This window comes from Epinephelus moara, chromosome 14, assembly GCF_006386435.1.
Source record: "Epinephelus moara isolate mb chromosome 14, YSFRI_EMoa_1.0, whole genome shotgun sequence".
In the NCBI taxonomy this organism is placed as follows: Eukaryota; Metazoa; Chordata; class Actinopteri; order Perciformes; family Serranidae; genus Epinephelus; species Epinephelus moara.
The window spans coordinates 33,375,291-33,389,885 of NC_065519.1; the positions used below are offsets into that span (position 1 = coordinate 33,375,291).

General features: G+C 40.7%; 1 protein-coding gene across 1 annotated transcript; it reads left to right on the top strand.

The window, feature by feature from the left end:
* Nucleotides 1-2,306: 2,306 nt before the first annotated feature.
* LOC126400608 (tubulin beta-4B chain) lies at nt 2,307-6,472 on the top strand. The gene is made up of 7 exons (XM_050061456.1): nt 2,307-2,442; nt 2,662-2,770; nt 3,784-3,894; nt 4,071-4,315; nt 4,438-4,760; nt 4,864-5,208; nt 5,399-6,472. Exons 1-7 carry the CDS (start codon nt 2,386-2,388, stop codon nt 5,544-5,546), a joined length of 1,338 nt encoding a protein of 445 aa, XP_049917413.1. The 5' UTR covers nt 2,307-2,385; the 3' UTR covers nt 5,547-6,472.
* Nucleotides 6,473-14,595: the final 8,123 nt, after the last annotated feature.

Consider the following 14,595-nt stretch of genomic DNA (forward strand, 5'->3'; position numbering starts at 1 on the left):
TAAACTTGCAGTAGCTTTCATAATCCAACATCCTATTATAAACAATCAGCACTGAGCCTACACATAAAAGTAAGTGGTGTGTTATCCACTTTGAAGACGACATATTTCCTTGATTCATTCAGTTTGCAGGAGATGAACTGTTATATGTATATATATATATATATATATATATATACATACATACATAATTTAGTATAACTGTCAAAGCAGAAATCCTTAGCCCCTGGCACATAATATTTCCTGAGCTCCTTTTAGCTTTATCCCTTACTGATAGTAAGCCTCTGGTTGTGTGTATCTTAGTGTATATATATATGTCACTTCACCCCTCTCTGCTTTTTATAAAGCAAATTTTATACCTTTAATCCACAAAATTAAAGAGGCCTGGTGTGTTGGATGATACTCTCTTCTAGGTCAAATGAATCTTTTCAAGGTGAAAATACTTCCACAGTCACTCTGGTGTGCATATAATCCCAGCACTTTTACCTGGAAATCACTCTCTGCTTCATCCTGGAAGCTGCTCCTCTAGATCCAGTTTCACCTTGTCAAATTTTATATGTGTCTAAAATGTGAGTTTCTGATCCATGGTGTAGAGGAATTAGTTGACGATTTAGTCAATAAAGTAAACTGGGAGCTCTAATTCAGTGTGCAGATTTTCTTCTCCTTTCTGCATGGACCCCTATTATCCAGCACCTGACAGGATTGGATGTGTGCACAACTACTCTGTCTTCTGTAGATTATATTAGTTGCCAATGGTATTGTAATATCGTACTTTTTTTTTAAGTATCTGCGGATTTGTAGTTTTACTTCAACAAACCACCTTTACAACTGTCTTTCACCTTTCACAGGCTTTCAAGTTTTCCTTTTTTGGTAATTAATACAGTTTGTAAGGATAATTTTACATTACATAATACACTCATCTGGAACAACATGTAGGTACATACTCACAAACCAGAAATCATTGTTCTTAGGAGCTTGCATTGAAAGAGGAATCTGATCTGTGACCTAGTGCTCCACAGGCTTTGGTGCACTCTTCTATTGTATCAGATCTGTGGCCACCCTGTATTGTAGATCTAGCAACCAGTTCATCAGGACATTTATTGGAAATGCTTAATCACCAGGATAGTATCCTAATCAGGTGAAAAGAAAACAAGTTCTATGAGAATTCACAGATGATCCTTATACAGTTCTACCAGAGGCCAAAGAAGTGAGTTTACTTTCATTTATCCATCTAATGAATTCTTACAAAATTATTAAAAAAAGAGATAATGGTGTGTTCTGTGAGAAATATACTGAGCCTGTAGACTATTTTGTGCCAGAGTGAATTAGTGAAGGATCTCTGGTTATGTTTTCAGAGCTGGCTTCATTGTAAAGCTGACATGGTCAGTAATGTCTGTCAATTATGTAGGGAAAACTTGGAATTTGGGTTAACTAATCAAATTTAATTTTGGTAAACATTTTATTCATAGATGTAAATATATAATGTAATGTAAATATATAAAGATCAGGCCCCACAACAGACAGAATATTGAATTACACCTACCAGTAAACGACATTGTGCATCAGGTGAGTATGTTATACAGCTCTCCACCACCCTCTTGCGGCAAATGCTACAACAGTTACTTACTCATTATCTTTTTCCATGATGACCTCATGTAGGTTATAGCCTACTTGCAGTTTACTAATTCCAAGGTAAAAAGAGGTGAACTTAAGCATTTTTAACTGAAATTTATCACATTCTTCAGATTGAAATTTAATTTTGATGCACATAATTTTACAACTTGTGAAGGGGAAATTGAAACTTTGCAACATGTGTCTTTCTGTTGTGAATCATTGCAGACCTTCTGGGGCTAAACATGACAGCACTCTTAAGTATCATTATAGCAAAAAGTGGTTGAAGTTTTGTAGGTTATGTGTTGCCATAAATGATCACCTCTCGCCTCAGTGTCGCCTGTCTTACCCATCATTACCTTTCTTATTTAGAGCCGCAGGCAGGCTCATATATTAGAGATGAAGGGGGACATGACAATGATTGTTAAACTGTGGGGCTTTCATTGAAATTGTTCCATTCACGCCAGTACAAGCATAAAGGGAGTGTCTCGGGAGTGTCTCTCTACAGAAAAGCTCTTGTGTATTAGATCCTATTTTGTGTTACCAAAGCAACGAAACTCCCATAGTACCATCCAATCAAAACTCGAAACCAAGTTCTCTCAACCAATCAGATGCCTGGTGTGGTTTGACTGACATTTAGCCGGTCCAATCGCATTGATCGGCCGGAGTAGTTGGCAAAGCTCCTACCTTCTCAGGTTAGTCCGTTGCTGGAACGTTAGAGCGTTAAGAACTTTGTCAGTTTCTGTCGTTGTTTAGAAGTTTTTAATAACCACCAAAATGAGGGAAATCGTTCACCTGCAGGCTGGCCAGTGTGGAAACCAGATTGGAGCTAAGGTAATAATAGTTTTGGGCTAAAGGTGAAGTCTTAACTCACCGAAAAACAGCGTGAATGTCTAATTTGGTTTGGGCGGGCTGGCAAAGTAGCTTACTTAGCAACAAAGCTAATGATAGCCTCGGTGTATAACCGCCGACGGTGTTGAGTCGTAGTGATAGTTGACCCTAGTTAGCCAGTTAATTTAACTGTTGGTTTTTATTCCCTTTTCCCGGTCCTAGTTCTGGGAGGTGATTAGTGACGAACATGGCATCGACCCGTCCGGGACTTACCATGGAGACAGCGACCTGCAGCTGGAGCGAATCAACGTCTATTACAACGAGGCAACAGGTTAGCTTCACTGTGCTGAGCTACAGAGTTAGATAATCTAGTTAGATCATTTCTAAGGTAGTCAAGGTAATTCAATACCACGCGGTAGGCTTGTTAGTACCGTAGACATCCAGCAGGGGATCCATATCCCGCTGGAAGCCATTAGAAACCAGGTTTAAGGCCAGCGTGACCTGCATGACTCCTTCCTAGTTACCGTCTCCGTTTCCATGTTAACTTAACTTACAACAAATCAACAAACCTCCACCTAATGATACTTTAGGTCTTACATAAACGACTTTTTTTTAGTTTACTCTTAATAGGAGACATTTTATTGTGAGGAAATGACTGGCATCAGAGGGTCACGGAGGTGTAATAGTAGAAATATAAATGGGCACGTTAATGATAAAGTATAAAATTGGAAAGCCATTTTAGATATAGGTGTTGTACACTCTTGTCATGGGTGGATTATGAGACAGTGGGCCCCTGGGCACAGATATGCAAAAGGCCCCACCACCTCTCCCACAGAGGAGCAAGACACACAGACTTTATGGTGGTTTTTCCCCTTTTGTTGTTCTGCTTTTCTTTGTGGTCATTATGCATTTTTGTGGTTTTGTGTTTCTTTGAGGTAAGTTTGTGTTTTATGTGGTTGTTTTGTGTCGTCCTGTAGTTTTGCCTGCTGTTGTAGCTATTTTATGATTGTTTGCAGTTCCTTTGCATCTCTCTGTGGTAATTTTAAGTCTCTTCTTGGTCAGTAATTAGAGTGAAACTTTGCAGATGAAGGCCAGGGGGTGGCTCCATCCATGTTTCTTAGGTTGTCTATATATAAGCACACTAGGCTGTATATTGACATGCCATCCAGCCTCTAAAAACAAGTACAAAAGGCTTTTTTGCTTTGTTTGGTGAACATTTTAATGATGAAATTGTTTGATGCATACTAACAAAAAGGAGAAAAGCAAGCAGGTGTCTACTGATTCAGGCCAATTTATAAATTATTTATCTGTCAATAATTTGTCCATTTGTGTTTCTGTCACCAGGTGGCAAGTATGTCCCCCGTGCAGTTCTGGTGGACTTGGAGCCAGGAACAATGGACTCCGTGAGGTCAGGTCCCTTTGGCCAAGTCTTCAGACCAGACAACTTTGTCTTTGGTGAGAATTTGAATGTCAGGAATTCATGTGTGCGAAGTAGTTGAGGGTCTCTTTCAGTGTTTGCACTGCTTACTGTGAGTACATTGTTTCACTTTGCAAGATGAGGTCATGTCTGATGTAGATCCAGGAGGTGTTGAAACAACAGCTGTGATAGATTTCTGTGTTATGTGACGTAGGTCAGAGCGGAGCAGGTAATAACTGGGCCAAAGGCCACTACACTGAAGGAGCTGAGCTGGTGGACTCTGTCCTGGATGTGGTGAGAAAGGAGGCAGAGAGCTGCGACTGCCTCCAGGGCTTCCAGCTCACACATTCCCTGGGAGGGGGCACCGGCTCTGGCATGGGCACGCTGCTCATCAGCAAAATCCGAGAGGAGTATCCAGACCGCATCATGAACACCTTCAGCGTGGTGCCTTCTCCCAAGGTACGTATAATACATGGAAATATTTTAAATTAAGTATTTGTCCCTCCACATGCTTTTCTGTGCTTTAATGCTGTTCCTCCTTCCTGCCTTTGTCTCACTTTCCCTTCACGCCGCCTCTCCAGGTGTCAGACACAGTGGTGGAGCCATACAATGCCACCCTCTCCGTCCACCAGCTGGTTGAGAACACAGATGAGACCTACTGCATTGATAATGAGGCCCTGTATGACATCTGCTTCCGCACGCTGAAACTCACCACGCCCACCTACGGCGACCTCAACCATCTTGTCTCAGCCACCATGAGTGGAGTGACCACCTGCCTGCGCTTCCCCGGCCAGCTCAACGCCGATTTGAGGAAACTTGCCGTCAACATGGTTCCTTTCCCCAGGCTGCACTTCTTCATGCCAGGTTTTGCCCCCCTGACCAGCAGAGGCAGCCAACAGTACAGGTAGAGAGGCAGGAGTGTGCTTTTTAGAGACTGTATCAGACCTTCAAGTTGTATTGTAATGCATTTGAAATAAATCCTAACTGAACTGTCTGTCTTTTTCTAGGGCATTGACAGTTCCTGAACTCACCCAGCAAATGTTCGATGCAAAGAACATGATGGCAGCCTGCGACCCACGCCACGGGCGCTACCTTACAGTCGCGGCCATCTTCCGAGGCCGCATGTCCATGAAGGAGGTTGACGAGCAGATGCTGAACGTCCAGAACAAGAACAGCAGCTACTTTGTGGAGTGGATCCCCAACAACGTCAAAACAGCTGTCTGCGACATCCCTCCCCGCGGCCTCAAGATGGCCGCCACCTTTATTGGCAACAGCACAGCCATTCAGGAGCTGTTCAAACGCATCTCAGAGCAGTTCACTGCCATGTTCCGACGCAAAGCCTTCCTCCACTGGTGAGTAAAGGAAGACTGTCAGGACAATGGGGAGACATTCCTGTACTTGTGCTGCCCTGTTTTTACCCAAAATTCATACATTAAATTAGATTTTCATGCATGACTGTCATTTCATAACCCAAAATCTGTCATAGTACAAGCGACTTCACCAATAGCTATTTTTCAAAATGCATGTGTTTACTTGTTTCAGGTACACAGGCGAGGGCATGGATGAGATGGAGTTCACAGAGGCTGAGAGCAACATGAACGACCTGGTGTCCGAGTACCAGCAATACCAGGATGCCACAGCTGAGGAAGAGGGCGAGTTTGAGGAGGAGGGTGACGAGGAACTGGCCTAGACACCTACCGTGACCCTTTTCTTACTATGCAACAGTTAGGGCTGGTTCATGTGGTTCAATGCATTGTAGAATTATCACAAATTGGCTTAAAATCAATCATTCGGACAATTTCAAAGAAGTGTGCAGTAATTCCACTGTAAGCTGTCAAATGAAATACTGAACTCTTGTCTAGCCTGAACAGGAGCATGAAGGATTTCTACAGCCTTGGTTTTTAAATGTTGTCTGTTCTATTTTTTCACACAACTTTTTGCAGTTAACACATCTGTTTGTTATTCTTACTTTGGATATAAATGTTCTCCTGTTTCCTCTCTGTTTGGAGAGCATCACCTGAACATCACTCTCCCCTGAGTGGCAACATTCAAAACATGTCATCATGAATTCATATGGAAAATAAAAACTATATCAGCATTTTGTTAAAACTGTAAGGGGCTGTTAGGCAGAATAAATGGTCAACATTAGTTATGTGTCAGGAAATACCATTTATCATATTTTAAAGTTCACAGACTACTGACTATCCTGCAAGTCACGGATCAACTTGGCTCTTGATGTTTCCGGCACCTGTTGATCTTGTTTGTCCACTCAGTGGTGTTGTGAAATAGGTAAATGCTCACCCTCTGTTTATTCTTTGTCTTTTTCAAGCTGCTGGTTTTAAATGTATTCGTGATGAAGGAGAATGTAACACTGACCAGTTCAAGGCACCACTGCTGAATCTGACTATTGCTCTGTTTAATGTGGGTGTAATTCTTAAAGCAGAATGAAATAATCTCATTTAGCAAAAAAAACAAACACCTTGCACTGAAAGACTTGAAAGCTGTAAACCGTGTCAGGAACTAGTCACTGCTACATTATTCCTTGTGTGCTTCGACTGGAATGTTTATTGACACAAAAGTTATAGATGGGTTCAAATAAAGACTTTATGAATTAGAGCCATGCTCTGTGGTTTCTCATGTCTTCTTATAAATGTAACTAAACTATTATAGGTGTTTTATCACTGACATAACGGCTTTACATAGGTGTTTTCATGTTTTAGCTTTGTTAAACCTGATCAGAAATTACATATTTTTGTTTGGCCTAAATAAAAGCAAATAATTTGAAAGTCATGATACCAGAATTCAAGGACAGAAATAACTGCACATTCTGACATAGCAGTTTTGGGGACATTTGGCCTTATCCAAATTATGCGTCAGGATTATAGATTGTAAACTGCATTTTATCCTTTTATAGAAATGAATCAATCTTACAGAGGGCCATATATTAAAGAACATATAACACATATATTAATAAAACAGTGTATGGGCAGACATCACCAGTCATTCAGAACAATCACCTGTTAACTGCAGCAGAAGGAAAAGTCAGATATCACCTGGACCTCATCGCGCTATAAAGCTTCATGTTCCTATTTCCTTTGTTCACATGCAGGAGAGAAATGATAAGGAGACTAAGATATCTGCATCTGTAAATATTAACGGCATCCACTCAGCATACTTTACTCTCAAACGTGGGACCTGGCAGGGTTGTCCGCTCTCTCCCCTGCTGTTTAACTTGGCCATCGAGCCGCTAGCAATCTGGCTTAGAAGCCAGGATGACTTTGAGGGCATCACTCGCTTTGGCCTAGTCCATAAACTCTCCTTTTATGCTGACGACCTTCTGTTGTTTATCTCGAACCCCACCTCCTCACTCCCCCCAGTTTTGTCAATTCTGGATCAGTTTGGGCGCCTATCAGGGTACAAACTGAACATTCAGAAAAGCGAGCTATTTTTTGTTAACAATTTGGCAAGATCACTTCCACAATCCATATTCCCCTTTAAAATAGCAGAGGAGGGATTCCGATATTTGGGGGTGTTTATCACCAGTTCCTTCAGGGACCTTTTTCTGAAGAACTTCCAGCCGTTACTAGATAAATGTAAGTCAGACTTGTCCAGATGGGCTGCCCTTCCCTTATCCCTTGCAGGCCGAGTCAATCTTATTAAGATGGTGATCCTTCCAAAATTTCTGTATCTTTTCCAGCACATCCCAATTTGCCTTAAAGCATCCTTTTTTGTTAATCTTGACCAACAAATTAACGCTTTCATTTGGCATAATAAACCAGCTCGTATTAGGAAACATATTCTTCAACTTTCTAAACCTGAAGGGGGGCTAGCACTGCCAAATTTTCGTCACTACTTTTGGGCCTGCAATATCAATAAACTTCTANACGGTTGGATGCGTGCCATTTTACAATCTCTACAGTTAGAGAAGTTAAGGTTCTCACAGAGGGGATCGCTGACAACATTTCATAAAACCTGGGACCCCCTGCTGGCCTATATTAGCAATAACCTTACTGTTACTCCAGATGATGTTGAAAACTCCTAAATAGAAAGAGAGAGAGAGCCCCCCCCCCCTTTCATTTATTTATCTATTTTTATTTGTCTGTTTGTTTATTTTCATTTCATTATTATTGTAATATTTTATGCTGTATGTTACTTAACTCATACTATGTTTGCTGTGGCCGCAACTGACATGGGTTGTTGGGTGGGGTGGTGGGGTTTATTTCAGGGTTTTCTTTCACTCTAAAGCAGACACTCTGGTGTTATTTGAAAAGGATGTACCTTTCTGTACTGTCTGCAGAAAATGAATAAAGAAATTTGAAAAAAAAAAAAAAAGAATTATGCTCCAACAAGACATCAAATGAGTGATGGAAGCCTGTTTATGTAAAGTATCTGTCCATCAAATCAAAGGAAGTTCTCCAGCAGAACAGGCAACACAACTGATAACATCCAACATCCTTGTTCACCTGCTCTCACTTCATCAGATTAACAGCTAAAGTTTCCTTTAACCCTTCTCAAACCACACAGGCTCACATAGACTGAACAGAAATAACATCATATCTTTTGTTTGGCCTAAATAAAAGCAAATGATTTGAAAGTCATGATACCAGAATTCAAGGACAGAAATAACTGATTGCACATTCTGAAATAGCAGTTTTGGGGACATTTGGCCTTGAGATTGATTCATGAGCAGGATATGAGAAAATAAAATACTTGAAGGTTATTCAGAGTTGAGTGATTGGACCCTCTGCTTGTGCATTTTTAAATGTCTCCCAGTTTAGATTTACTATCCAAATGATACTGCAGGATTATAGATTGTAAACTGCATTTTATCCTTTTATAGAAATGAATCAATCTTACAGAGGGCCATATATTAAAGAATATATAAGACATATATTAATAAAACAGTGTATGGGCAGACATCACCAGTCATACAGAACAATCACCTGTTAACTGCAGCAGAAGGAAAAGTCAGATAACACCTGGACCTTATCATGCTATAAAGCTTCCTGTTCCTATTTCCTTTGTTCACATGCAGAAGAGAAATGATAAGGAAACTAAGATATGTATCTATTATGAAATACCTGGATGATTTGATCATATCACTTGAATTTGTTTAACTCTGAAGGCTTACATTTAAAGAATATCACCCAGTGACATTAAATTGGATATTTGTGTGTGTGTGTGTGTGTGTGTGTGTGTGTGTGTGTGTGTGTTAAAGTCTAAGATGAGGGGGGTCTGAAAGAAATGAAGTCTGAAAAATCAGATCACTGAGGACAATTACAGAAGATGTTAGATTAAAAAAGGTAAATGAGTCACATGACTTGATAAAGCTATAACAATGATCCAAATAAAAATGAGTCTATTCTATTAATTTATCATTAGGTTTGTTATGATTATTTTTTTAACTGCAAATATGTTTAGAAATACAATTATCATACAATCAAAAGCAAATCTGATCATCATTTAGCACTTTTATGAAACTGAATCTATAAAGGTACAACATGTCAGTACATTTTCAGATTTGTCTTGTGTGCTGCTGCCTTCTGTATGTGCACGCACACACACACACACACACACACACACACACACACACACACACACACACACACACACACACACACACACACTGTGCTGTGTTTTCTCCTCCCAAGCTCCTCCTGACAGTCAGCTCTTTCTCAGCCTCCTCCACACATGGAGCTTTGGCTGCCTGGATGTGGCTCCTATCATCAGTCATGTTAGGATACTTACTGAAAACTGGATTTCTGTTTCTTGCCAGAGAATAATCATCATACATCATTATCCTCATGGGATTTGCAATAATGAGCAATAAAATTCTTCAGAGAAAAAAACCCATTTTGCTATACCAACATCACAACAGCTTTTATATAAAAAATATATAGTTCTGTACATGCAGCTATCAAACAAATATAGCCCATGGACTTTAATAACTTACAAAGCTGCCATTATTCACCAACGACTTCTGACTTCAACCAAAATCCTAAATGAGCACAGAATCTGTCATACAAAAATAAGGTTGGAATATGTGGTAAAACATTAAATAATGGAGAAACTACAAATATAAGTCTCCAGTCAAACCATGCCAATGCATGGAAGTGCAACTGGTACAACTAGTGAGTGCTGAAATGAATCTGCAGGTTATTGTGTGAGAGCGGAATCTGGTCTTCGTGCTCCGATGCAAGTGTGCTCCACTCTGCAGTTACTGTATCGCCTGCAGTAGAGAACACTGCAGAGACACTGATGACTGGAATACACTGGTATCTACTGGCCAACTTGGAAATCAGAGGAAGCATCAGTTGATTGTTACTCCACCAGCTGAGAGCGTCCTCAGAAAGAGAGAGGAATGGAGAACTACAGTATTTGGTCACTTCTTTGTTAGCTCTGGCAAAGGCTGACATGGGCTGCTGCTGAACTGTAGCATCAGTGAAGGTCTGCCCCAGAAGACTCTCCAGCAGAGAAGATGATGACGCTCTTCTTTTGGTAGCAGAGCTTTGGGGCTCTAGTTTCCTGGCGCAGCGCAGGGTGGCGCAGGGTGGCGAACCCCGCGCAGAGCTAGTTTCGAGCAGCGCAACCCGAGGCGAGTCAAAAGAAAAGAAACAGAGTGAGACTGCGAGAGAGAAAGAGAGAGCGCGCGCGCACGAGAGAAACGCAACATTGATTTACAATTGTGGTGACCTCCTCCCAGGCTACCTTTGCATCATCAGCCCGTGGAGGTCTGCTCGCAGTTCCGTATATTCGGACACTGTGAGCAGACCTCCCGGACCAAAATATCAGTTTCCTCCTGGGAGAAGTTTGGCCGTCTGACGCCTTCGCGCGGCGCATTTAAGGGCGAGGAGAGGGGCTCATTTGATTGGTGTGATGTGTGTAAAACCCACTCCACGCCTTCTCTCCTCTCTCTTTCCGACTTGTGCAGGTAGGAGGGACGGAGGTGGGAAAGAGGAGTAGCTGTGCCAGCGAGCACGGTGTCCCAAACTTGCAAAATCCGCCTGGCCACACCCAGGTGCGCTGCGCCCCCCCCCTCGCCCGGTCTGCGAAACTAGAGCCCTTGGTGTTGCTCCTCCTCAGTGGTTGTTGTGCTCTGATGTTTCCTCCTCCTCTGCTCTCACTTCTTGCTGTAGGTGACCAACACAATAAAAAACAGGTAAAACAAAAGCTGTATATCTTAAAATCAAACGTCTTCAATCCAAACCATGTTTGAACAAAAATGATATACAATACACACATTTAATTTTTCTATATTAAACACGTGTTATGGATTATTTGTTATTTTGTCAATTGGATACGTTATATAAATGCCTTAAGACCAGAGTAACATTTTAAATTAATTTTCACATAACATAAAACAGCAGATTTACCTCTGGTGAAGTAGCCTCAGCAGTCATTCTTCCATACGTGTCCTCTCTCTCCTCGTCAGACAGGAAAGGCAGGTCCTCAAAACGAGTGTCAAGAGCTGAAGTTGTGTGAAATATTTCTTTCCTGCTTGCTAGTGTATCTCTTCCTGAGATCCCTGTTGACGGCCTGTTTAATCTCCCAGACCATGGATAACTCTCCAGTACTGTCCTTTGTGTCCTGGATGATCTGAGAATGTAAAGGAGCAATGGAGCAGACCGTGTGGCTGCTCTTCTCAAACATGAGAGTGGTGGCGTTTTTCATTGGCTTTAGGGCCTTGACATCATCCTCTGCATTTGAAATGTCTGCTTCACTGACAGTGCAGATGTTGGTTTCTGTCAGTTTTTGAGGGCACTCCTCAATCTGGAAGATATCAAACAAGGTAAATGCAACTGCAATACAACACTGATATGCACCAGCCACAAAGTGTTTGCTGTAACCTGATTTAAAGATAACAGTTTTACCTTAAGATAAGGATAATTTCTTCTGTCTTGATGCTGGCCTGTTTCCAGCTTCAGAGAGTAAAATTTATAATGTGGCAGCAAACCTCCTAAACCTGGCCATCCACTCATCATCACAACAACTACTATTAAACAGCATTTACAATGCCCCTTTTATAAATGCTTCCCTGTTTTTACTGCACTGTGACTGCTGCATCATTATATTCATTACCTTAACATAATGACTAAAGACACAGTTAGAATGGAGTATAACCAGCAGACCCTCCTAAAGTCCTTCCCCTCTGTTATAAAGCCACTACAACAGCTTCTCTTATTGTCAATAATGCTCCTTTCACAGCCTCTATTGATATTACTACTAGTGCTATCTCTACTGGTAACTTTGTACTGATACCAGTGTTATTAGTACTGATACTTAGACTAACATCTACAAACAGTATTATTGCTGCTACTTGTCACTCCACTATGTCACTCCTGCCTTGTTATTTTAATTTTGTATAGTTTCTATTTTATTTATTTTCTTATTCTTATTTTACATACCTATACTGTATATGTTGGATTTGCACTATGTCATTAACCTTTTTATTTATGAACCATTAACCTGTTTACATTTCAAGATTTGTGGGGATTTTTTGCACATTATTGATAATCCTCATTGTTTACATTTTGTTAGTTTGCACTCTATATTATGCATGTATTACTTTTCTTCCATCTAAACTGTTTGCTCTGCTGGTGAACTCACTCTAATGACTCAGTGACAGAAGCAAAGGGCTTTAAGAGGGTCTAACCAACAACAACAATCTAAAACTGCTCTGTAAGCTCTTGCAATCGCTTTCAATTTTATTACAGTTCATAAACTGAGATCAAAATAAAATAAGACTATATATATTGATTTTGGAAGCGTATCGTCTTGTCCTGTTCTTGAGTCATTATAATAACCTAAACACAGCTTTAAAATGGAACAAATGAATGGAACATTTGCTGAAGAACCTCCTAAAGTCTTTCCTTCTTTTACAATTTTTAAATCTATCTTTAAGAAGCTTTTCAAAGAAAGCCGTGAAGGGAAAAAAGTCATAACACTAACCAAACTGAACACTTATCTTTATCCTAAAATAATCAATACTTATCAATATCTAAACTTTATCATGACTAATTTACAACCTAAACTTATAAAAACTGATCAATATCTATCCGAAACTTATCATTATGTCTCTAAACCAAAAAAAGGAAAAGACAGAGCTGTAGAGAAACACTAACAAACAGTGTGTGTGGCGGTGCAACTGACACTAAGTACACTACACCTGATGGTGCAGCTAAGCATGGCGCTTTACCTGTGAGGAGTTACTTACAGCTCTGCTCTGCATGGAAAATTGTTACACCATCGCCGTACTTCCGCCGTCACTTCCCCCTGATTCGCACGTGGAACCCAAGCGGACATGTGTACGAAGGGCCTGCCCACTTGGTAGAGTGTTACGTGCGAAGTAGAAGCCGTGGCCGAGCATGCGATGTCGTGCAATGTCTGCTCCTCCCCCCCTTCAAGCTGTGGACCAGAGGCAGGTGGCTGGCGGCGATCGCGGTGTCTCTCCTGCTCCCTCCACCTCCTTCTCAGCCTCTTTGCACAAGGCTGTGTTAGAGAGATGGGCAGAGGAGGAAAAGGAAGCCACAGGTCAATCTAGTTGAGTTAAGAAGAATGAGACATATCATTTGGGTTGAGGCAGGTCTATTTGACAGATCTTATTTTTCATGAGCGACTCGATCCAAAAAACTGAAGGCCAAAATTCAAAACTATTAACTTTAAATTGTTGTTACAATATGACTGCAAATTAAGCCGGATGCGACTAGTGAAGTCGCATCATGAGTGGAGTTTGTTTCCCCACAAATCATCTTTGGCCAAGTATACACACCTGCCTGCAGAGAGTACACAAACCCAACATGCAACACCTGAACGTCCCCTCTGAGGATCATCAGAGGCTTATCTGGTCTTATCTTATTTGTATGGGTCAATATATTATGGTCATTTCACGGAGGGTAAATTAGCCACAGCTTATCTAACTGATCACTTTGTTTGTAAATACCATGAATCATTTTATCAGTCCTGGTGGTAGCAGCATCAGCCGACCAGCACAGAGACACACACATAGGTAAGCTACAGGCTCTCAGGTGAGCTCTGATGTCATAGGCTACGTTCAGACTGCAGGCAAATCACATTTGTTTCCCAAATCAGATCTTGAATACAGACTGTCCACACTGTAATTTGCAGGTAATCAGAGTGGATTTGTTTGTCCAGACATTACCAAACTATCTGCACGGGTTGCTTTGGTAATGTCGTAGACACCAGTAACTACGTAGCAACGCTAGTGATGTGGCTTTCCAACATGGAAGCATGAGAAATAGAGGTCCATCATTGTGCCCTCCAATTTATTTTAACTAAGTGATGTGACAGTGACGTTGACCTTGGTTGTAGCGTTCCTGTTCTTGCTATTTGCTGCCTCTTTTGTTTTTTATCTGATTGTTTATCTGATTGTTGGTTTTATCAGACAGTATTTGCACGTTTTAATTTTTCTCGTTTCTTCACTGTTTTGTGAAGCACTTTGAGCTTCAGCCCCTGTATGACAGGTGCTAAATAAATACATTTATTATTATTATTATTATTATTATTATTATTATTATTATGTTTCAAAAATTGATGACTTCTTAATTTTTAAGTACTTAATATAACTTTTATGCATGTATTGCTTTTTTCTTTTCCTAAGTTGCATCTAAACGTTTTGCTCTGCTGTTGAACTCACTCTAATGACTCAGTGACTGAAGCAAAGGGCTTTGACAATGTTCCATCCAAATGTATATTTTCATTAAATGCAATGTAAACAGGTA

Bases quoted from the DNA above. Each gene is read 5' to 3' on its own strand.
- LOC126400608 (XM_050061456.1), top strand. From the start codon at position 2,386: ATGAGGGAAATCGTTCACCTGCAGGCTGGCCAGTGTGGAAACCAGATT. The intron at 2,771-3,783 runs GTTAGCTTCACT...TTCTGTCACCAG, and splicing joins CTATTACAACGAGGCAACAG to GTGGCAAGTATGTCCCCCGT. The intron at 4,761-4,863 runs GTAGAGAGGCAG...GTCTTTTTCTAG, and splicing joins AGAGGCAGCCAACAGTACAG to GGCATTGACAGTTCCTGAAC.